The sequence below is a fragment of the Aspergillus wentii genome (genome assembly GCF_001890725.1).
Source record: "Aspergillus wentii DTO 134E9 unplaced genomic scaffold ASPWEscaffold_3, whole genome shotgun sequence".
NCBI lineage: Eukaryota > Fungi > Ascomycota > Eurotiomycetes > Eurotiales > Aspergillaceae > Aspergillus > Aspergillus wentii.
This window is the reverse complement of record NW_024467834.1, coordinates 1,113,804-1,136,659: the sequence shown is the minus strand read 5'-3', so window position 1 is coordinate 1,136,659 and position 22,856 is coordinate 1,113,804. Positions and strand designations below refer to the sequence as shown.

Here is a 22,856-nt window from a genome sequence, read left to right as displayed (position 1 = left end):
TCATTGGTGCTGCTCTTCTCTTTTCTTTTTCTATATCTTTTATGCTCTATTTATGAGCAGTGAATACCATGAGTGAGTAGAACAAGTGATTGCCACTTGATGTTTACTTGGTTAGTTTACAGCTGCTTCAAGCATAATGCTCTGTTGGGGCCATTGGACTGTTATTTTCGTGGAGAAACCGCTGCTGACTGCATCTATGATACTATAAAACAGAGTTCTTATTGTTTTCCTAACTATTCCATCGATTCCTACTCATTCTCGTAAATAATAACGTCCGAGTACAATTCCCAATCTACGAAACGGATACACCCATCAGGGTTATTTCGGTGAAGCCTACCGGAGGCTGTCAACGGTCATTAATAGAGGAATAATATCTATCGGGACAAGGTGGTGGTGATAGCTATCCATGTCTTTCCAACAACCTCTCGAAAACAACTACTGGCGTGCGAATCGAGACACCGGCAGCGGCGCCCGCTTACCTGGATACGGACTTTCGAAGTCTCCTGGACTACCCAGCAAAGTGGACGGTTTCTTTCAAACGCAACCCACCCTTCCAATGTACAAAGATAAACCTTATTTTGCGCCGCGGCGCACGGGTCCGAGGAGTAGACGGCGGAAGCTCCTGTATTGGGGCGCTGCTCTGTTCACGTTCATTTGTTTGTGGTACTATGCGTCTGGATCCAGCAGTTGGGATGGGCTTAAAGTGAAGGTTTCAGACCACGCCAAGGGAGCGGAGCTGTGGAATTGGGTACAGAGTCTTGATGATTCGGCGTCAAAAGGCAAGCAGAAGTCTGTCGACTGGGAGGCACGAAGAGAAAAGGTCAGAGATGCATTTATTGTCAGTTGGGATAGCTACGAAAAGCATGGGTGGGGTAAGTGAATCCGTCTATCAAGCTAGTGTCGCAATGCTAAAACCAGTGTAGGATTTGATGAATATCACCCGATCTCCAAGAGTGGCAAGCATATGGTTGATGGTGGTATGGGGTGGATAATCGTTGATGCGCTTGATACGATGATGATGATGAACCTCACATCGCGAGTCCAGCACGCACGTAACTGGATCTACAATTCATTAAAATACGATCAAAACCAGGACGTGAACACGTTTGAGACAACCATTCGCATGTTGGGAGGCCTACTCTCGGCCCATTATCTGTCCACGACGCACCCGGAGCTGGCTCCGATCAGTGATGACGACAAGGGCTCACCGGGGGAAGACTTGTATATCGAAAAGGCGACTGATCTCGCAGACCGATTGATGGGGGCTTTTGATTCTAATTCTGGGGTCCCCTTTGCGAGTATAATCCTTAGCGATTCTAAAGGAGTCGTGTCGCATGCGGACGGTGGGGCATCATCAACAGCTGAGGCTACCTCAGTGCAGCTCGAGTTCAAGTACCTCGCCAAACTGACCGGTGAGGCTGAGTATTGGCAAGCTGTGGAGAAAGTGATTGAAGTTGTGGACAGACAGAAAATGGAAGATGGCCTGCTTCCGATCTATATCTACGCCGATTCGGGTGAGTTTAGAGGCAGGAACATTCGTCTGGGCAGTAGGGGCGATTCGTACTATGGTAAGTTTGCATACTGGTCATTGCTGGATTTCTGTGGCTTACAAATACAGAATATCTCATCAAGCAGTACCTGCAGACATCGAAGCAGGAGCCTATCTACAAAGAAATGTGGGACGAGGCGCTGATGGGTATTCGTAAACACTTGATTGCATACACGAAAAATTCCCGGTTGGCCGTCGCGGTAGAACGACCTAATGGTCTTCACGAGGGGATTTCACCGAAGATGGATCATCTGGTCTGCTTCCTGCCAGGTACGATTGCGCTTGGCGCCACTGGTGGAGAGCCCCTATCCGAAGCAAAGAAGTCGCCGGATTGGACTCAACGACATGACGAAGAGATACTGCTGGCCAAGGAGCTGATGAAGACGTGCTGGGCGACCTATCTTGCCACCAAGACCGGACTCGCACCCGAGATTACCTACTTCAAATTCGACGACCCCCCAGTCATGATGAGTGATATGTACCCAGACTCGACCATGAACACAGGAAACCGAAAGTCTCAGCAAGAGGATCTACCTCTTGCGTCAAAGCCACTTTATCCCCTGGATGATGAGGACCTGCGGTGGAGAAACGACCTCAATATCCGTACCCAAGATCAACACAATTTGCAACGACCAGAGACAGTGGAGTCTCTGTTCTACATGTACCGGATCACCGGCGATGAGACCTACCGCGAGTGGGGATGGGAGATGTTCAAGTCGTTTGTCAAGCACACGGCTGTGGTCGAACACGACAACCCAACCTTCTCATCGCCCTCGAGCAAAGAATCCGCATGGATTGTAGCATTCACCTCGCTGTCCAATGCCAATACCATCCCCCCGGTCAGGAGAGACAACATGGAGAGTTTTTGGATGGCCGAGACGCTGAAATACTTTTATCTGTTATTCTCGGATCGGGATTTCCTCCCTCTAGAAGGAAATGTACTCAACACTGAAGGCCATTTGTTCCCACGGTTTGAACCAGGGGGGGAACTCAAGACGGGCTGGACGCGGAAAATGGCCTCGTGATGATCAATGAATCAATCAATCACATTTGATGCTAGCATAGCGGGACTATACAGCGTCATGTCTGTGTGTTTATGTTTGTATCAACCAGGGTTTTGCGTATCCTGCTGTGTAGGAATAAAAAATTATTCTGTATTTATATTCATGTACATTCATTCCACATGAAGCGTAAATATGATAGATATGATCGCTGGCTGTAGCAACGCTAACAAGACAGTCAAAAGTCTTAGAGTATGTACTATAAACCCACTCACTGGATTCCAGGTTTACTGCTTCCGGTCCAGAGCGGCCTGGGTCAATGTCCGGTACCCTCGAACAGCTTCCTCCAATTGGTCGACATTGAGAGCTTCATTATCACCATGTGCAACATGGATGGTTCCCGGACCATACAGGTACCGCTTCACCTTGGTACCCTCCGGAGCATGAATTTCCAGGTTGGGAACATCAGTTCCGTAATTGGCAGTGGAAACGTTGAATCCCTCAATGTCCGTGTCCAAGTCCTGAGGGGCATACCCCTCGAGATGATTGCGGAACTCGGGGTAAACATGTTCATCTCCACCAGAAGCATCATGCACGGCCTGGCGAACAATGTCGCGCGCCTCCTCGGGGGTTCCCGCTGCAAGACGAACGGCGACATCCGCATAGGCCGCCTTGGGCACGACGTTGGTGGCGACCCCACCGTCCATCTTACCGATGTTGACGGTGGTCTGACCGTATTTGGAGCTAGCGGGGAACCCGCCCTCCTCTGCAGGGATGTCACCGAGGCGGTCGATGCGGGCCAGAACAGGGAGAATGGCGGAAATAGCACTCTCCCCCAGCCAGGGGTAACCCGAGTGAGCTGCTTTTCCAGTCGCCATGACCTCGAAACCCAGCATACCCTTGTGGCCGGCAATGAGGGCCAACTCGGTGGGTTCACCGAAGACGACGGTGTGGAAGGGCGAGCCGGAGGAAGGATTGAGCGGGGAGTTGGAGAAGAATTTCATGCCATCGCCGCCTGTTTCTTCGCCGACGACGAAGAGGAGCGAAACCGGGGAGGAGGGGTTCTCAGCGAGGATGTCGAGCGCGGCGAAGATCTGGGCGGCGACGCTGGCTTTGGCGTCTACGGATCCGCGGCCAGCGATGAGGGGGTTGCTGGCATTATTGTCGTTGGGGTGGAGCGCGTAAGGAATGAACGGGGGCACGGTGTCAATGTGACTGGTGAGGAGGACTTCAGGGTGAGGGTTGGTGGATGGGTAGGCGTAGATGTTGAAGCGGCTTTTGGCGGAGCTGCTGGCAGGGGAGACCTCTTGCTTGACGACGGTGAAGTTGCGGGCCTCGAGGAAATTGGCGACGAAGACACCAATGTCGTGCTCATTTCCCGAGATGGATTCAATCTCGACGATATCCCTGTGGAAGGAGAGGAAGGGAGAGTCGGAGATGATGCTGTCAGGGTTGTTGGATGAGGGGGAGCTCATGATGGATTGCGATGAACCTAGGGGCAATTGAGGAGGGGCAGCTGCGGCGAGGGCAGCGCCTAATAGAATATGGAGCAATTTCATCTTTTGTTGATTATCAGGTGGGAATTGTTGCATCAGTATGAAGTATGATAAATGTCGTCAGTTGAGGTCATGCCGACCGACTGTGCGGAGATACGATCACCTGACCGGACTTTATCTATACAGATCGAGACAGATCGAAGCTTTACTCGTTATGGTAGACACGTGACTGATTGGATATTCTTTCAGACTTTATCAATGTTATTAGTAGGTTGACTACTCCGTACAGGGGACAGTTTCTTGATTGACATCCATCGTCAACGCTATGGTTTGGATGTCTGCCAGGACAACCCCGCCATGCTAGGACATTGCGGTGACGCCCTTCAGGTGGGGGGGCATTGATAGGTTAGAAGCTTTATCAAGGATGGTAATTGATAGCTGTTGTTATTTTTGCTTCCGCTCAATATGGATCTGGGTGTCTTCGTGTTTTCCCTTTTGGACCTGCACAATCCTAACCCTGTATGTGCGCATGCTGGTCTCGTATATGTGCCTTCTTGTTTGAGGGTAAGGACTTGGTCAGCCATTTCTAAGCTGCTGGTATCAGGTATTTCAAGGTGACATATACCAATGAGATAATCACCAAGAGGTCTAAGCTTAGAAAGAAGGGGTTCTGTTGAGGTGAGGGGATTGTTGGGATATCCATTGATGCTCTGGAGGTTGTAAGAAAGCAGGGATATATTTGAGCATGGGCCTATCAAGGGACTCAGCATAAGCAGAGCGCAAGACTGGGACTTGCCTGCCTAGCAGCTGTACTAGGCAAGATCCCCTGTCGACCGATTCTCTTCATTTAATTTTCATTTTAAGAGCTCTGGATGAGATGGATTGAGAGATGGATTGAGGCATCATGTAAACAGTGAATTGAGTTTGCCAAAGTACTGTGATAGATAATGGAAATGACATCAGCGGCAGATCCTGAATTAATAATGAGAAATCACATCCGATGGATATACCGACAGTTGATGGTTTGGACGTCAAAGGCCAATGGAACCGTGGATGCAGATGCACATTCTTAGTCGGCACCATGGATGCTGTTTGTAGAAGGGATCTTCCATGGTTCTCTTACTGTGTATCCTATACATTATTATTATTATTATTATACATGAGAATACATATATACTAGGGTCAAATGAACCTGTCACTCCTGTCAGGTTCCAATGCATTTGTAAGAACCATAACAAACCATTTATTATGCGATTCACCCCCGCCGATTGGCTGATCTCAGCATTTCGTCATGGCGTGTCGTTTCCTGTTTTGCTGCTGTTTGACACTAAAAAGGCGGCGGTGGTCTAGACTCCGATTTCGCTGTCATACATACAATACATACCTTACAATACATTGGATAAATACATACAGACAGACAATACAAACAATACATGACTCACTCTGCCCTAAGATTCTCTCTATTAAATCCTAATCCTGTATAATATAATATATGAGGGGTACGGGGTAGAATATAATAAGATAAGCCAATATATGCTAAGACAATAGTATAACATAGTATTACATATAATATAGAAAATAGAATAAGAATAGAATAGAATAGAGTGGCAAGAACCGTCCATCCAACCCTGCGGAACCGACGGAAAACTTTTTCTAAGGCAAAAACCGTTGCCGATCCTCGCGTGTCAAACAATCCAAGATGGATAAATCCTTTTTTCTGTCCAAAGAATGAAGAATCTCCAAATAAGAAAATAACATGAAAGTAAAATAGTCAATATTATCAAATAGCCGATGCACGCAAATTCTGATGCATAGACAGCCCCATATTCAATCACATTCCACCTCGTCCTATTCTTCTTCTCCGGAATCCTCGTCACACTCTCTGACAGCCGGCATTTCATCTGCCTCCATCGTTCCTCTTTGCTGTCCAACCATCCGCCTCTCAGCAGTTTCATCTCTGCTTTTTTTTTTTTCTACCTCATTCACCGCGTTTCCCTCACGTCAGTCCTGTCAGAAGATCAGAAAGATTTTCTTCCTCTGATTGACTGCATCTGCTCTCCTGTCGGTAAGTCATGATCGTCTGTCGTGTCGCCTCAACCCTGCCAGCTGGTCCGCCATGCTATCCTGCGATTTGCCTTGCCTTACTTGCTTGGTCCACGTCTTCTGCCTGGTCCTTTGGGCTTCATTTTCTTTCCCCCCCTCCCTCACTTGTTCCTTGACTCGTTCTCATTCGACTAATCTCCGTTTCTTTTTTTTGCTGCCCTTTCTAGGATTATTCCCATCCCCAAAAGTCCTTTGCGCCTGCTCCGCCTGTCCGCGAACACCTTGACTTCTCTTCCTGCTATCAGCATCTCTCGTGCCTTTCACCGCCACGTTTCTTCCCTTCTCAATCTTACTCCCTCAAGTCTCACCCACCCCCCGGAAAAAACAAAATAATAAAAAAAAGGCGTTCGTCGTTCTCAAACACCTTTGGGCAATCACACTGGATGATGACTCTATCGCCTTCAAATTGATCCCCAATTTCCCTTTTCCGCCCCTCCTTCCCGCCAGGATTTCTTCACGGATTTGTTGTCTAGTCTGCACACGTGAAGTCAGAATCCATCATGTTAAAACTCTCCCAATTGCTCGACGCCAAACGGCGAGAGAGTTCAGAGACATATCCAGAGACATCTCCCCAGTCCCGCCAACCTCCTCAGTCGCCCTTGACTACCAACTCCTCCACCCCTGTGTCCCCTGCTGTCTCTCTATTCTCCGCCAAAGGCCATTCTCGTTTCTCTAGCTCCGTTTCCTCCTTGGTCTCCTCTCCAGGCCTTCGGACCTCCATGGAGTCCAAAAATCACTTGACGGATGTAAAGGAAGAACCTTGCGGCTTCGAAGCTAGGGATCTCGAGGACGAATACTTCCGTACGTTTTCTGCTGCTTTATCTTGTTTTATTTTCCGCCTGACGTACTAACAAACTTTAGAACATTTCGATCAAGGTCTTTCTGTTGTTGACGACTCTTATTTTTCCGCTGTCGATTATACCGACGGCTACGATCTGACCGATACAGTAATGGACATCCCACATTCGCCCAAGAAGAGGCGTTCTGATAGCCTCTCCATGAAGGGTATCTCGCGCATCAGCTCTCAGATTTCTACCATTTCCTCCCGTTTCAAAGCCAGACGGGCCTCTGGCAGCCCCGATGCGGACAATGCGACTCCGGACGAGCTACGCTCCCGAACCAACTCCACTACCTCTGCTATTGCTAGCCCAATGATGATCCCGGTCTCTCGCGCCGGCTCGTCCATCCCTCCGTCTCCCGCGAGAACCATCTTCGAGGAACGGCTCAGCGAGTCGGGAACGCAGCCAATCGACATTTGCAAAGCCAATAGCCAATGCTTCGAGGAGGACTCCGTACCAAAGGCTACCACTCCGTTGCTCCCCCCGTTTATGGGGGATGGCCCGATGAGCGTGGTCGCTTCCCGAGTTCACTCCCCGCTGCAATCGCCTTCCGTGGCCGACGTATCAGATGACGGCTACCCTCCAGATTCCCGTTGGATGGCTCCATCACCTCCCTTGTCGTCCAAGCCCTCTGTGGCATCGTTCAACCGCCCGCGGGCCAGCACCGTCCGAACTGTGTCGGTGGAACCCCCTCCGTTTCTCCTCTCAGACCCTAATGACGAGTGGGCAAACAAGCTCGGTCATGCCAACTTCAACATTCAGCCCGAGCCATACGTGCCGGAGGTCTATGATCTTGAATCTTTCCGACAGCTGCGCGCCGATTGGGACATGGCTCAGTGTAACTTTGCCAAGCACCTTGTTCGTACCGGTGAACATTACGGCGTCACGTCCAACATTTACAAATTTACCGAAGAAAAATGGGAATCGATCAACCGCGAATGGAGACATCACCACGAAGCCATGGTTTCCGAACTCGAGGCGAACCAGGGCCCCGTGCTGAGCCTAACCAAGTCCAACCTCGACCCATGCGAACAAATCAAGATTCCCCGCATTCACGATGAAAAGTTCCCTGAACTCGGGGATGGCGAGATTGTCGGTCCCATGAAAATCGCGCCTGCGACTGGCCTCTGTCGACGCCAGTCTTTGAAACGAAACTTTTTGAAGTTCTTCCAGGACCTGGTCGGCCGCTCCTAAAGTCGACACGATGATTTTTTTCTCTTCCTCTTTTCCGTTCTCATACCCCGGGGCATACCCTTCTCTAATGACGATAGACATTACCGAGCGGCTTTCGATGTACAACATTTATGATCATTGGCCTCTCTTATGATTGATTAAGCGTGTGACGACTGATGTCTTTCTTTCTTTCTTTCTTTTTTTTTTTTTTTTTTCGTTTGATAATGACTTATGACACCTTCATGTACCTGCGACTACTGACTCGCAGTGAAATACACTCCTTTTTGTCCTTTACATTCTCATTTGTAACCATTTACTCTATCAACTTGAATTTGCATGATGGACGACGATATCCCTGTACCCACCTGTTAAAGCGCTGTATCTTCATGACAAGTGTCTAACCCTTTGTTTTTTTGCTCCTTATTAGCGATGTATTCACTACATAATCCACCGTGACGGAATTGGTTGATTCGGATGCGAGTTGATGCAAGGAAGAAGAGCTGGAATCGAAGAGGATCGAGGGTGCCGGCTATGCATGGCCGGGCCATTCCGTTCACTAATATACCCCCCCACGTTGAATATTTCATGTATCTCATAGACATATTCCCCACATACCAAAAAGTATTGCTAGTTCATCGTGTGTATGTATATATCTCGTGTTTGATAATACATATTATAATCTTTTGATTTGATTTGAGATGGTATCACGACGCCCATAAATACAGTATCTTTTGTCACACATAGCACATGGAACGGATCAAATCCAGTATTGGCTCCACACCTTCTTTGCATCCTCGTTCCCGCGGAACCGAAAGTCAACACGAATAATATCCTTGAAACCTTCATCTAAGGACGGTTCCTTGAATCGACGAGAAAAATCGCCGAACGCAATGCCAGGGAGGAGGGTCCGGGATTCCGGGTTCTGGGGGATCGTTAGCCTGCATGCACCACCACCCCCTTGCCTTTGTATAACATGAATCTGCATCCCCGTGAAGGAATGAAGGGAAAGGGAGGGAAGGGAAGGGGATAAACAAAGGACAAAAGAGGGGAAGAGGGACATGAACATGAACATGAACATGAACGTACCAAGGCCTGGTTCGCAGCACGAACGGCATTATTATGCCTGCATAGTTCCGGGGTTGTAATGAAGTAGACGCAGCGGATGGGGATTTTGAATTCCTTGGCTACTTCGATCCAATGGGACCTTGTTTCCGGGTCGGCATTTGTATTATCTTATCATGTTAAATTCATTCCAGGTGGTAGATGTTAAGCAAGGGAAGGTGGGGAACATCAAATGTCGAATAACCTACCAACAGCAACGGATTTCCCATCCGAGAGAAACTCTTTGGCAACCTTGATACATTTTGGACGCTAAGCAGGGAGGTTAGGTTAGTGTTGGTGTTACTTGTTATCTCCTGTGTACTGTGTGCTGTATGTACTTGAGTGAGGGAGGGTGTAGTACATACCGTTTTAAGAACGTCCTGGTTCACACGCTCGTAGCCTAGAGGTTCGAGATGGTTCCAAAAGAAAGTCGATTTCCCGGCTCCCGGGCTGCCGCAGAAGATGACTAGGTCGAGGGGGCTTGTGCAGACGAAGGCTATTTATTTTAGGTATGAGTATGAGCATCATGTTAGGGGAGGAGAGGAGAGGGCAAGTACCGGGTTCTTTTGCTTCATCGTCCAAGTAGGTCGTAGGGTCGAACTTTACTGTTGGTGCTTCGGGAGCTGCGTTGAGGAAGAACTCTTCGGGCGTTTTGAATGGGATTCCAACGTTTGCTGCGAAGCCTCTATAAGCCTGTTAGTCAAAATAACCAGGTGGGCGGGGCAGGTGATAGCTCACCGATCCGAATGAGAATGATCATTCGCCCGTCCAGCAGCATCACCGACAAAGAATGACCCCGCCAAATCCACCCCTCCAACATCTAGATCATAATCCTCCATAAACTCCCTCCACATACCGATACGCGGTTTTCTATTCTCGTCATCTTTTGTTGCAGCGTACACACTCAACGGAACATCGAGCTGCGACATGACAGCGGCGACCTTTTCCTTGAAGTTGGCGAGGCTTTTGGAGTCGCTCCGGCCGGCTTTGATGACTTTTTGCAGGGCCACCTTTTTCTGGTTGGACACAATGACGAGTTGGTACCTGCGACGGTTGGAATCAGTCTTGTCTGGTTATTGGGCGCGGACGGACGAACCCTTCAGTGTCGAGCTCTTTGATCTTCGAAGGCACAGTCGCATCCCACCATTTCCAGTCTGAGGGGTTGCGGGCGAAAGTGTTTCCCGACGCTGTCGATATCAATGTAGAGTCCTGCATTTCACTCCTCCGTCAATACGATTCAAAGCATTCAAGTGACGGACAGGCATAGGGAAATCGAACCAGGTCGAATGCAGCGATCTTCCTTTTTACATCTTGTTTAACGTCTGTCTTTTGTCCGGCATATTTCCCAATCACCAGGCTATTGTTCAGAATCCGCCATGTTATCGGCTCGGGCTTCTTCTGCGACGCAGGTGTGAAGAATGAAGAGACTGCTTTTTCTATGGCCCAGTTAGAGATAGATTGACTGTTTATTTTTCGTGCTGTACTTACTCGTCACCGTCGACTCGACCTTGCGCTTTAGTGGAGGCGGGGAGATTGGTCGTGAGGGGGAGGCTGCCCTCTTTGTTCCCCCAACACCGGCCATTCTGAGTCTAGTTAATTGGAAAATCTCGCTGGTATCTCTTACGAGTCTGTAGACTAGAGTTGGTGGTGATGTTCAGCTGGTATGGGGTAGATTTTAGCTGGCAGTAAATGGCGATGATGCGGAGCGGAAGGCGGCGTCGACGCGCCGGTACGCGTTGGCTTCACGAAGTCACATGCTTACTTTATTTAGAGATGGGGTCTACAACTTCACGCATGTACTACATAATCATTATCATTATTCAAGTCTATTGGGAAGATTCCCGGGTATAATGCTAGATCTAAAAGGCTCAAAGCTCAAAAGCAGCAATACAAAAGGCTACTTTGCCCGTGTATCTAAAGACAGTCGGTCAGCCTGCTCTAGGCGAACGACCGATTTCAGCTGCTCTCGAAGCCCAAACAGGTGCTGTGAGGCAGTCTTCATCGTCTCCTGATTGCCGCCATCCTGGACCGTGATGGCGGCTTGCAGAACATAACTCCCGCTCGGTTCTAGAGGGGACATGTTCTGAAAAGCAGGCAACTGCCGTCGCGGGTCATGGGCCTGCTGGCCGTCAACCGGATAATGCAGAACACGATGGAGAAAGATGACAATATCATTGTGGATAAAAAGATCACCCTCGACAACGTATTCGGTGACAAAACTAAGAAAGACTAATCAGTACACATCAGGCAACTTGGTCCAACGGTCTACTGACCTGTAACCCCATGCGTCCATGGGCACCATAATATCACCCTTGGGCAGACCGGCACTGGCCATTAATCGTGAAGTGACTGCGGACCGAGTTCCTGCTTCAGGAATATCCTTAAACTCCAACCGCCAGGGTTGGCGGTCATACTGATAGGAAGGGTCATTAATCCCGGGCATATTGTCACCTGTGCCCGACATGAGAGCATCCTGGTCTTCGCCGACAGAGGATTTGGCACCAAAGTCCTCTTCGGAAACGGGCCCGACGACTTGCGTGTAGAACATGCCACCATTCAACATTTTGTTCAAACGTTGCATGTCGGCGCCACCCTGTAAATCCTGACTAGCACCGACACGCGTATTGATCAACCCTGGCTTCCGGTAGGCCTTGAAGATCAAACGCCTTTCCAGTCGGTGGCGGGGTTGCATGGCAGTCAACCCTGTCAGTTGTTGGAGCAGCTCATGATGCTGGTGCGCTGGAACCGAGGCGAAGAGCAGAAGCTCATGCATAGTTCTGTGATGGAGGGTATGAGATGGAGGGGCGGGTAGAACAAGAATAGTAAGATAGCCTGGTAGGGAAGCAAGCTTTCCAAGCTTTGGGAGGTGGTGACTGGTCAGAGCAACAGCCGGGAAAATCCGGGATGGAGAATGCGTGGGCGGAAAAGGAAAAGAAAATCGAATGACAACAGGCTTGGGGACTTGATGGTGTGTTGCCAGGAATGCCAGTTTCCCGACCGGCGAAAAGTTGGCGCACACAAAGCCGTTCAGAGACCCACGTTTATCAATGGAAACCCGGTGGTGTGATAGACGGTTGATGATAATGAATAATAGATAGTCAAACGCAGTAGTAATCGGAGGCAAATAGTGTTTTTTTCTTCTGTGTCTTCAGGCTTGTGGAAGTCACATGGAGGGTTTGTGAGGTCCGAGTCACCGATCTGCCAAGGCTATACAATAGGTAAGGATCAAGCGTCTCTGATCAATAGACGAGGAGGTATGAAAGATACAGAGTAGCCAGGATACTGAGATGCACTCCAGACTGGAAGATGAGGGGAAGATCGATGGTTGGACAGACTGACAGCTAGTGAGGACCATGGCTTAACCTGTCAATCAGGAACCAGATCAGTTTCACCGAAATGCGGGTTTGGAAATCCGGATGGACAAGGTAGATATTCTGGGGTGACAATAGTTACATATGGACGATGCATGGATATCCAGGACACTGATAGGACGTATCACGACGATTGTCTCCACGGTGAGGGGAAGCCGTGAAGCTGGAAAGGGAACCAAATCCCATCTGGATCGCCCAAACTCTGGGCGGAACGGCGTCGGCACTTTGCAGCATCAGGAAATGGAGCCGCCAGCGCGAATATCGAAGATGTAACAGAAAAGCGAAAAAGCGAAAAAAAAAATTGGAGATGGCAATTCGGCGATGTTGGCCGTACGCCGAATCCGGTAGGGAAATCCAATGGCTGCGCTGGATGAATAATGGATAGTGCTCGTGGATGGCACCACCGCGACTGAACATCACCTTTCGCGAAATCCACCCGCTCCGCTCGTTCGCTTCTCTCCTCTTCCCTTCTTATTATCCCTCCTCCCTCTTCTTTCTCTCCTCCATCCATCTTTCAATTCCTCTCTCTCTCTTCTGTCCTTCCCATCCATCCATCTCTCCCCCATCTGCGAGTCTCCCATTCTTTTTGAGACCCCTAGCCAAAGAATCTAAAAGACATCAACCGATTAATCCACACCCCTAGCTACCGAGCTCTTGACGGTCGGATCGGACGGTCCCGGGTCCTGTCGAATTTCTTCCACACTCTTTGTGGATTGTTATAATTTTTAATACAACATCACTACCACTCTCTCCTCGCTCGAACACCTCTTTCACAATGCGTGCTACATTTGCTCTGCAGAACGCCGCCCGGACTCCCCTCATCCGGTTCCTCGGAAGGCGTTCCATCCCTCGTATGTTGAAACCTTGTCAATTCTGCCATTGATCTCGTCTCGGTTGTCTAACTTTGCCATGGATAGAATCCATCGACCACACTCCTCGTGCTCACCCCGCGTCTCCTTCTGGAATCCTTCCTGACTCTTTCGCTGCCTACCGTGCTAAGGCTCAGCAGCACGGCCCACTTGGCCGTGCCTCTTTCACTCAGGGCGCCATCGGTCGCAACCCCGGTGCTTCTTTGGGCCCTGTTCAGCCTCAGGAGGGTCAGTTCTTTGACCGTGCCGAGCTGCCTCAGCGCTTCCACCGTCTGCCTTGGACCGAGGCCGAGATTGAGGCCATCGAGACTGGCGGTGCTAGCCTGCACGCCTAAATGCCTTTAGGTTATACATGAGAGATGACATGAAAAAATGGCCATGATCGGGATAGGCGAGACGAATGATTTATGTCATGTTGACGAGTAATCGGTTGCTGTTGTTATCCTTGTACCATAAGGGAAGGACAAAAGTTGTGCGAGTGGATATTCACGATTGTTGTCGCCATACCCATCAAGGTCAAATGTCGTCTACCGGTGATGGGTTTCCGTTGAACGAGCAACGTCACCTACAGTCAGAGCGCTATGCTCGGCTGATTGTTCTTTATTTTCCTTGTTGAATCCGGGCGCTGGTGGTGCGAACTTAGCGGTTGTTTTGTTTCTATTTTATTCGGGCGCGTGACATTGGGGATTTACTTCTTTATGTCTGATTTGGGGAATTCAGGGATCACGTACATACTAGCCCGATCCCAGTTACCAAAAGTCTGCCAGAAAAGTTGACTCGTTGGATGGGAGGGCTTTCATTTCTTGATGTTTTGCTGTTTATACCAGGGGCTCAGAGAGTCGCCATACAGTCATTAGAATAACAGGCTTCAGACACCTTATGATCGGCCAGTGCATGTAGTAAGCTTATTCAGTGTGTATGCATGATTGTATCATCGTGATCTCGACTTAATTGACGTCGGCCACGTGCTTCCCGTCTGCACCTCATCTCATCCACTTTGTCCACTTCCACCTGTCATTAACCATCGAGGCCCAATGGAATTGTCCGACAGACTTGAAGAAAAAAGCAATGACACCCAATTCCGATGGTGACACCATAACCTTGACCGAAACAGACGAGGTCAACCAGCCTACCGCGACGTACGTCTACTCGGAATCTCTGGTGAAGTTGTCGCCTAAGAATAAGGAGGTCAAAGGAAGAGTGGATGTGATTGTAAGTGATCAGACTTATCATGTCATATCTGAATAGAAGCTCACTGACATTACCAGCATCCTCAAGCCTCACCATCATCATGGTCTTCAACTGCACTGCTCAATTCCCTCGCTGATGTCTTTCTTCCTGCTGGATATCCACACAGCGTAACCAGTGACTACCTTCCGTGGGTTCCTTCCTATCCTTCCTATCCTTCCTATCCTTCCTATCCTTCCTATCCTTCCTATCCTTCCTATCCTTCCTATCCTTCCTATCCTTCCTATCCTTCCTATCCTTCCTATCCTTCCTATCCTTCCTATCCTTCCTATCCTTCCTATCCGTCTTGCCCTAACATCTTGCAGATATCAGATCTTTGTAAGTATCAATTGACTTCAATTCATGTGTCTATCCTCAATACGCAGCTGTTAACACGGCCAGGACTCCCTCCAAGCTTTCAGCAGCTCCATCGCCGGTCTTCTATCTTCAAGAGCCGTACTACAAGGTATACCCTTCCCTATACCATAAATCCAACATCGACTAACCAACCAGGCGTCGGAGTCGGCAACGCAAATGCCTCCCCAACCTCAGCTCTCCTCCTCAACATCTTCCAAGACACCTCCGGCCGCATCGCAACCATTCTCTTCGCGCACCGCGTCGGCACGGCCCTCGAACCAGAATGCAAAATGTACCGCTTCGCAGCGGACATCTTCAACGACCTCGCCATGGTCCTCGACTGTCTGTCGCCGCTAATCCCGGCGGGCATCGGTCGAGTTACTGTCCTCAGCGCGGGGGGTGTTCTGAGGGCTCTCTGTGGTGTTGCAGGAGGAAGTTCCAAGGCGAGTTTGAGTGCGCATTTTTCGAAATGGGGGAATTTGGCTGAGGTTAACGCTGTGCGCGTCCATTCGTCTATATGTCCATGGAAACCCAATGCTGATGATGTTGATAGAAAGACTCATCCCAAGAAACCATCATCTCCCTAATTGGGATACTAGTAGGTCTTCCATGTACCTGATCTATGATATACTAGACTCACCAAGTAAGGTCGGTTCATTCATAGTCTCCCACATCACAGCCTCGACAGCAACATGGATAACCCTCTTGGCCTTACTCGCCCTCCACCTAACACTCAACTACGCAGCCGTCCGCTCCGTCCAAATGACCAGCCTCAATCGACAACGGGCAAATATCGTCTTTTCAGCCTTGCTCGAATCAGATCCGGATCTAGTACATGTCAGTCTTGACAATCACAATCACACCCATGATAAACCAGGAAGCAGCAGAAAAGGAGAAATCCTCACACCAGCAGCTGTATCCTGCCACGAAAGAATTTTCGAGTCAAGCGGTATCCTACGATGGAATTCCTCTCAGAAACTTGGATCCTGCCCGTATCGGGGTTCCGCTACATCAATTCCTCTCTCCCTCTTCTTCATCCGACACCACAGTCCCCTTCCCAGCCCTAATAACCCTGTTCGCCAATGAATCATACATCCTCTCCCTCTCCCCTACTTCCTCCGGACCAAAAGCATGGCAAGCAGCGATCATCCTAAAGACGAATTGCACGCCTCAGTCCCAGCTGAAAGGATGGGTGCATGCATTGCTCGCTACACGTATCTTATCCATCAAAGAGACTGGTTCTGATTCTGAAATTGAACTTATTATGGATGTTCTATCACGGACATTGGAATTTTTGAATCAGGATTCTCGGTTTGATGGGTATATGCTTGCGTTGGAGGGGGTGGGATGGAATTTGGGAATTGCTGCTTTGGAGACGAAATCCGGGCGGAGGGTTTGTGATATACAGAGTACAAATGTGAATATAGACTAGTAGACTACGAGGCAGATAGTTTCACTATTCTGTAATTGGGCTAAAAAGTACCTGTCTGTGCTACCCAATCAGCGAGCAGTTCAATGCCAGTGTAGACATTGTTTGACTAGATCGACTCCTAAAATTACCAAGAACTCAGGAACATTGTGAGATGTGAAGATGAGGGTATCTATCGTTTAATAATATAACAATGCTATGACACAAGTAATGTATATGCAAGTACATGATGCGAAGCGGTCTGGGATCGTAACATTCCACCGTCAGAGCGTAGACGATCTTCGCCGGCTAGACAAGACAAAATAACCAACGCCTAGCAAAAACAAAACCTCCCAATCCATTTTGGACCATGGTCTATAATTCTTTTTCTTTCAAATCACACCGAAACAGGTCATAAAAAAAAAAAAAATAAAAAAAACGAATCATCACAAGATGCTCGCTCGCTGAGCCACTCGAAACGCCTGCTGTGAAAAATGCATCCAAAAATATCAAGATGCTCGTTGCATTAAACCATCCACGTTCATCCAAGTCAATGCATAAGAGTCGCTGAAGAAAATCGAAAATCAAATCGTATGATGCAGTGAGATGCAAAACAAGTCGTGCCTGTCTATGAAGCGTCGAAGCATTAAAGGTGAAAGGTGGAGAACCGTTGGGTTCTCTAGTTGAGGTGAGAGGTCTATGAGAAAACAAAATGCACTCGGGTGACAGTAGTCTGGAGACAGACTTGGAGGATTTACTCTTCCATGCCGGAGAACCTCAAGTCTCGGTTTCCGTTACTTCCATGGGTCGATCGCTTCTTGAATCCCAGCTTCATGCCCATCTTCTTCCACGGGTTCTCTCCGCGGGTCTTGGGGCTGTGGCCGAGTTGCATAAAGGGGTCGCTGGAAGGCGGGGTGGTGGGGGGAGTCATGGGCTCGCCAGTGCTGGCGTTGGATCCCGAGTCATCAGTGAGCGCAGCCGATCCGGAGTCACCGCTGGCGTTGGAGATTTGGCCCGAGGTGCGACTGCCGGCCTTGCCCAAGGAAGCCACTGCACTCAACGAAAAGTTGGAGCGACCAGTGTGGCTGCCATGACTGCCGATCGAAAAGTTGGAGCGACCAGTGTGGCTGCCATGACTGCCGATCGAAAGAGGCGAGCCCAACTCTTTGCTCGATGACTGAGGCGACAGACGTCTGGCTCTGGACTTGGATCGCACGCGCTTGACCGCATGCTCGTCCAGGCTCGAGTTCGAAACGACGGTAATGCCTTCGCCATGACCCTCGTGTTCCCCCAGGGAGAGAACGTGAGCCGATGAAGACAGGCTGTTGAGAAAGGGGAGAAAGATGGACTCCTCCATCAAGTCGTGGATGAGTTTGACGGCGACGTCCAAAGTGTTGGGCGAAGGAGGAGTCACCACGCCGGCAAGGCGAAGAATATCGTCACGGACGTCACTAGAGAGGTTGATCTCGCGGGGGGATCCGGGGTAGATGTACGAGGTAAGCAGGCGTTGCCAGAGCATCAACAGACGCTGGCTCTCCTGAGAATCGGCCGGGATGGGCGATTGGTCCGATTGGTGGATCGAGTCATAGGTCTCACGGTACCGCTTGGCCTCCAAGGTGAACTCGAGGGTCTCGAGGCAGTGGTTCTGCGAGAGGTATGCCATAAAGGCACTGAGAGTGTATGGTGCCGGAGCGGTGTTGGCGAGCACCTCATCAAGCGACGGTCGCATAGGACAGAAAGTGCCGGGGGGGACGGAAAGACTCAGCGGCCTAGAGCCAGCTGAGTATTCCATGTCCTCGTCCGAGTCACTATCGGAAGACGAAGTAGGAGATAATTCTGGAGTAGAAGTGGGGGTATGATTCCAAAAGAACAAAGGCGGGTGAAGAGTCTTCTTGAGCATCGCGTACAGCGTTGCAGTGCCTGGAATGTTATTCTGGAAAGTGATATAAAGCACCAAGGTCCACCCCTTGACCGTGGTGTCGAATTGTTGATGCTTCCACGATGTGGATGTGCAGCTGCAGTACGGGTGAAGTGTACTGCGGGTAGTCCTGTCAGGTACAATGTAGGATGGGAGATATGAGACTGAATTGGACGGTCGGAATTGACAGCCTTTTGAACCCGTTTATCCCAGCGCGTAGTTAAATGGGGATGAAACGACTAAAAGACGATCCCGAGTAGTTTGGTAGGTGATTGATAGGCGAGATGGCGAAATGAGACGGGCGGCAACGAGAGGGGATCTCAGGTACGGGTACAGATAAGTGTGTGAGAAAGTGAAGTGAGAGAGAGAGAGAGAGTGTGTGTGTGTGTGTATGAGGAGAATATTATTAATGCAGGAAAAGCAACGGAATTATACAAGAGAGCCAAGAGATCCAAAATATCAAAAGAGAGAAAAGCAAAGAGGACGGAAACGGGGAGGAAAAAGAGGAGTTGAAATAATAGAAGAGGAGAAGAAGAGTCAGAGAAGGGAGACGGAAGCGTCGAAACCGGCAGGGAAGCAAAACGCGGCCCACACAGCCAAAAGCGCCCAGAGAGTCCAGGCAAGACGCACGTTCAGGCCACACACTAGAGCGAGGCCACTCCACCCACACCGATGACGATACTTCCCGGCAGATCGTAGCAGGGTATTCTGTCTGTCTTCTCTGATTTCTCGTCAATTAGCTGTTCAGAGATGCAGAATTCTAGAAAACAATGAGGCATTTGAGAATTGCCCACTCGTCCAGCACACACACTCGTAATGCTACGAACCCACAGACAACCGCGACAACACACAGTGGATCACGTCATGTCTCCCTGAACAACACAGGCAATGAGCATCCACAGAAGGAGCGCCTGCGAGCCCAAACAGAATCTGGAAGCCAGTGGGCCCAGTGCTACATGCTGATTGGCGCACGCGATGGATCTCCGGCCACAGTTAGAGACGAGGGCCGAGGAGGACCCGCAATTCTGCAGTAGTGGCTGGGCCAGGGGGTGGAGCCCTGCGATATGGACTGTGATTGGCCAGCAGAGACCAAATCAAAATGGAAGGTGCAGGTGGAGGGGGGAGCGAGTGGAGGGAAGGTGGAATGTGAAAATGCTTCAGATTTTATCATCAGGTTTTGCGGGCAGAAATCACTCTCACACTGGAGAAGATGTCATTTCCCTTGACTCGCCTGCAAGGGAGGACAAGCACCACGCAGAGAAGGAAAAAAGAAGGTCTCTATATTATCCTGCAATGATACATCACCTTGTGGGAGTATGGGGTAAATCCCTAGATAGGATAAACTATGCATGTCGTACATGATCCAATAGAAGGGGGATAGAGTTTTTTTATTTTTTATTTTTTATTTTCCCCCCCCCTCAAGAGCTTGGGTGATTCCCTGTTTAGCCTGAGGATGTCGAACCATTGCTACGGATACATAGTGGTAAATATTGAAGAATAGTAGGGGCAGCTACTGAAGATGATTTGACATTGTCGTCTTCTCCCAACTCTTAATTGCAAGACGGCCTGACGGTCATGCAGGGTCGATTCTGGCCTCTGATTGGCCTGCCTGGCTCGGGATCTGCGGTTGCCAAGCAGGCAGTGCAGTAGCAAGGGATGAACTGGAATCATGGGGATAGGGGAGAGAGAGAAAGAGAAGGGGAATCAGGGAAGGACCATCAGACCACGATCTGCAGGTGGTATCGGAGGACAAGTCTCCTGAGTATCTGAGTATCTGAGAGACTGTCTGATGTTGTACTCAGGAAATTCCAGAAAGCCAGAAACAAGGAATGGAGGAAGATCATATGCTGTGTCCACAGCCAATAACACCTTGGCCCGTTTTCTGGAAGGGGAGAAAAAACGAGGGCCTCTCCGGTTGGCCCAAAGCGGACTGATTGCGTGTGCAACCTGGCGAGTGCGTGGAGATAGGCAGGATCGAGTGCTGCGAAGGACCCACTGGGTTGCCGCATGATAGAACAAGGTTTTCAGTGGTTCACGAGATCGATGGAATATTTATAAATTATTATTGCCACTGATAGAGTACCTTGTTGTACTACGAAGACAAGTGGAATAGGACAGTAGGACAGTAGGACAGTAGGAGTAGAAGGACAGTAGGAGTAGAAGGACAGCAGAATGAGCGATATATTCAGTTACACAGCATCAGACTCGATAGATGAATCCCTTACTGGAGAATGATGATGCCTGCAGATCATCATGATCTGTCATCCAAGTCAGTTTGTGTTTCTATTATTTCATTATGATTAATGAAGCATCAGCCCTAGATAGATTCTAGAACTTGTACCGAAACAGCCATGTTGCCACCGGGTATCAGCGGCAGATTTTTTCGCTGCACTGTAGTATCTCAGACTCTCGCACTGCTTGCCACTTGGGCAGACAGCGATCGGATATACTCGGACTGGCCAGTCCTAGCCATTCCGATATCACCAGCGCAGTTTATCAGATGGTGTTATCATTCACCGCAAGCACGATAGGAATAGCTTCACTAAGGAGCTGCTAAGATCAGACTACGCGATCCTTTCAATCCATCAGTCATATGTAGCCATATTGCAGTCAGACCACATGTCTTGGCAATGCTATACATCCAATCTGTCCACGTGTCTTTTCAGCCACGTTACTCTCCTATTTTATTTGAATCATTATTATTCTCATAATCATATCATTATTCAATTCAATTCGATTCAATTCAATTCAGTTCAATTCATTCTGTTCCTGATATCGACTATATCTGGTGCTAGTACTAGTAGTGCAAAGTAGTTCCACAATTTCTCCGTTGTCGGCATCTTCTCTCCACTGCACAAGGATTGTGTGATCTGCCGTCTAGACTTGATCGACTCGAGGTCATTTGAGACACGGGGAGTACTATCAAACATAGTGTCCTCTGGAGTAGTGCAATGTACATAATAACTGGGATATGGTGTGATCTGTTGCACTGACCTCTTGCTGACTGATTAGTGTACACTGGTTTCCATTCTCATCCTCCATATTCTCTACAAACTATCTCTACTCTCATAACCTGAATACTGAGCGCTAGTCAGCCTGTGGAGACGGAAACTAGAGATGAAACGAAAATCAAGGAAATCAAGGAATCAAGGAATCAGCACAAGATGATCTCATCTTCTTTCTCCACCCACGGGATAAACTCAACCGATCAGCATTATCAACTTCTTCAATTCCATCTGAAATTGAGATTAGCCACCAGGGGTTTAAGCGGAGGTCGCCTACTTCTTCTTCTTCTACTGCCGCTGAGGTACTCGGACTCTCACGTATTTATAGCCCCGCTTATTCATAGTATTTATGCTTCCCCACAACTCTGTTCTTTTACTGTTTTCATCTTAGTTCTTACTCTGTATCTTCGATCAGACTGATCAGGGTGTAGTGTAGAGTAGAGAGTGTATCTCACTGCATACTACGTCATCAATCTATCCCAAACAATTCAATCCAATCTAATCATCTAATCCCCTGCTAGACTGGTCAAGCGGGGTGTACTTTGGCTATTCAATGCGGGGATATCCTCAACCACCACCTATACAGTAGAAGAGCAAAGACAAGGATCATGACTAAAAAGTAACCGATCTGCATCAACGCTGAACTGGCCAGATGAATTGCATCCAATCCCGAATAACCGAGTCATGCTTTGACCCTACGACGGATTCCCATCCCGTCTGTCCATCTTCTTCTTCCCTGTCAATATCAGGGCTCTTCATAATGGCCTTGTCTTGACTGTCTTCCCAGTCGGGCTATATCACCGTGGGTTCTTCCCACCATCTTTTTTCATTCTCGTTTTTCCATCCCTGTTTCGACAGCCTGCATGGCATGAACACTGGGCTTTGGACAAGGAATGGGTGTGAAGATGATCGTCTGGTCGCTATGCAGCTTGTCGCTTCCGTCGTGCTATCCTTACATTAGCCCGTCTTGTCACAGTCGATACCCTACTACTATGTAACTATGGGATCTCCCTTTCTTCACCTTATTTGGCAGGTCTCTACTCTCTTTTGCGCTCTCTCTTATATAATTATTTATTATACCTCCCCCTGACCACCCAAAGATCAGGCAATGGCTATTTAACACGCTTCTTGGCTTTTCTTCTGTATCAATTACTCTACGCCGTTTTCCCGACTTCGCCTTTTCAGGAATATACGCTGTGAGGCACCAAAAAACAAAAAAAATCACAAACGAATGCTGTCTTCAGTCCCTTCTGTCTTTCGCTGCCCAAAACATCAATACACACATCGACTAGGTAGATTCAACAATCAACAACGGGGGCACTGAAGCAGAAAACATATATCGAACATGTCTCTTTCCAATGCCCTTCTCCCAATATCCCACCACAGGGGTATCGAATGACTTGGGTCGGAAACACGAAGAGGTGAAAAAAAAAAAAAAG

General features: G+C 48.9%; 8 protein-coding genes across 8 annotated transcripts; 4 read left to right on the top strand and 4 right to left on the bottom strand.

Moving 5' to 3' along the window:
* Positions 1–406: 406 nt before the first annotated feature.
* On the top strand, positions 407–2,574 carry ASPWEDRAFT_108231 (glycoside hydrolase family 47 protein; the record flags this gene model as incomplete). The annotated part of the gene is made up of 3 exons (XM_040827960.1): positions 407–872; positions 924–1,568; positions 1,619–2,574. 3 exons carry the CDS (start codon positions 407–409, stop codon positions 2,572–2,574), a joined length of 2,067 nt encoding a protein of 688 aa, XP_040690408.1.
* A 263-nt stretch (positions 2,575–2,837) lies between these two features.
* Positions 2,838–4,025, bottom strand: ASPWEDRAFT_108378 (M20 family metallopeptidase; the record flags this gene model as incomplete). The annotated part of the gene is made up of 1 exon (XM_040827985.1): positions 2,838–4,025. One exon carries the CDS (start codon positions 4,023–4,025, stop codon positions 2,838–2,840), a length of 1,188 nt encoding a protein of 395 aa, XP_040690407.1.
* Positions 4,026–6,649: 2,624 nt separating this feature from the next.
* On the top strand, positions 6,650–8,182 carry ASPWEDRAFT_170240 (uncharacterized protein; the record flags this gene model as incomplete). Its single annotated transcript, XM_040830582.1, has 2 exons — positions 6,650–6,950; positions 7,011–8,182. The coding sequence occupies 2 exons, from the start codon at positions 6,650–6,652 to the stop codon at positions 8,180–8,182; spliced, it is 1,473 nt and encodes a 490-aa protein (XP_040690406.1).
* A 368-nt stretch (positions 8,183–8,550) lies between these two features.
* Positions 8,551–11,001, bottom strand: ASPWEDRAFT_419534 (putative DNA 3'-phosphatase Tpp1). The gene is made up of 9 exons (XM_040835688.1): positions 10,751–11,001; positions 10,541–10,698; positions 10,359–10,471; positions 10,001–10,306; positions 9,820–9,947; positions 9,628–9,758; positions 9,472–9,532; positions 9,248–9,393; positions 8,551–9,083 (listed from the first exon to the last, which is right to left on the bottom strand). Exons 1-9 carry the CDS (start codon positions 10,842–10,844, stop codon positions 8,919–8,921), a joined length of 1,302 nt encoding a protein of 433 aa, XP_040690405.1. The 5' UTR covers positions 10,845–11,001; the 3' UTR covers positions 8,551–8,918.
* On the bottom strand, positions 10,845–12,285 carry ASPWEDRAFT_419800 (mediator of RNA polymerase II transcription subunit 18). Its single transcript, XM_040835693.1, has 2 exons — positions 11,536–12,285; positions 10,845–11,481 (listed from the first exon to the last, which is right to left on the bottom strand). The coding sequence occupies exons 1-2, from the start codon at positions 12,033–12,035 to the stop codon at positions 11,160–11,162; spliced, it is 822 nt and encodes a 273-aa protein (XP_040690404.1). The 5' UTR covers positions 12,036–12,285; the 3' UTR covers positions 10,845–11,159.
* A 1,123-nt stretch (positions 12,286–13,408) lies between these two features.
* Positions 13,409–13,837, top strand: ASPWEDRAFT_50172 (alpha-ketoglutarate dehydrogenase subunit KGD4; the record flags this gene model as incomplete). Its single annotated transcript, XM_040837394.1, has 2 exons — positions 13,409–13,484; positions 13,551–13,837. 2 exons carry the CDS (start codon positions 13,409–13,411, stop codon positions 13,835–13,837), a joined length of 363 nt encoding a protein of 120 aa, XP_040690403.1.
* Positions 13,838–14,570: 733 nt separating this feature from the next.
* ASPWEDRAFT_26181 (RUS1 family protein) lies at positions 14,571–16,518 on the top strand (the record flags this gene model as incomplete). The annotated part of the gene is made up of 8 exons (XM_040832817.1): positions 14,571–14,714; positions 14,771–14,880; positions 15,056–15,068; positions 15,132–15,195; positions 15,243–15,539; positions 15,640–15,684; positions 15,721–15,923; positions 15,964–16,518. The coding sequence occupies 8 exons, from the start codon at positions 14,571–14,573 to the stop codon at positions 16,516–16,518; spliced, it is 1,431 nt and encodes a 476-aa protein (XP_040690402.1).
* A 730-nt stretch (positions 16,519–17,248) lies between these two features.
* On the bottom strand, positions 17,249–18,394 carry ASPWEDRAFT_108047 (regulator of G-protein signaling domain-containing protein; the record flags this gene model as incomplete). The annotated part of the gene is made up of 1 exon (XM_040827938.1): positions 17,249–18,394. The coding sequence occupies one exon, from the start codon at positions 18,392–18,394 to the stop codon at positions 17,249–17,251; it is 1,146 nt and encodes a 381-aa protein (XP_040690401.1).
* Between the last annotated feature and the right edge of the window lie 4,462 nt (positions 18,395–22,856).

Coding starts and splice junctions, on each gene's coding strand:
- ASPWEDRAFT_419534 (XM_040835688.1), bottom strand. CDS start 10,844: ATGGCCGGTGTTGGGGGAACAAAGAGGGCAGCCTCCCCCTCACGACCA. Junction 10,699..10,750: donor GGTCGAGTCGACGGTGACGA/GTAAGTACAGCA, acceptor ACTGGGCCATAG/AAAAAGCAGTCTCTTCATTC. Junction 9,394..9,471: donor TGGGAAATCCGTTGCTGTTG/GTAGGTTATTCG, acceptor TAACATGATAAG/ATAATACAAATGCCGACCCG.
- ASPWEDRAFT_419800 (XM_040835693.1), bottom strand. CDS start 12,035: ATGCATGAGCTTCTGCTCTTCGCCTCGGTTCCAGCGCACCAGCATCAT. Junction 11,482..11,535: donor ATGGACGCATGGGGTTACAG/GTCAGTAGACCG, acceptor AGTCTTTCTTAG/TTTTGTCACCGAATACGTTG.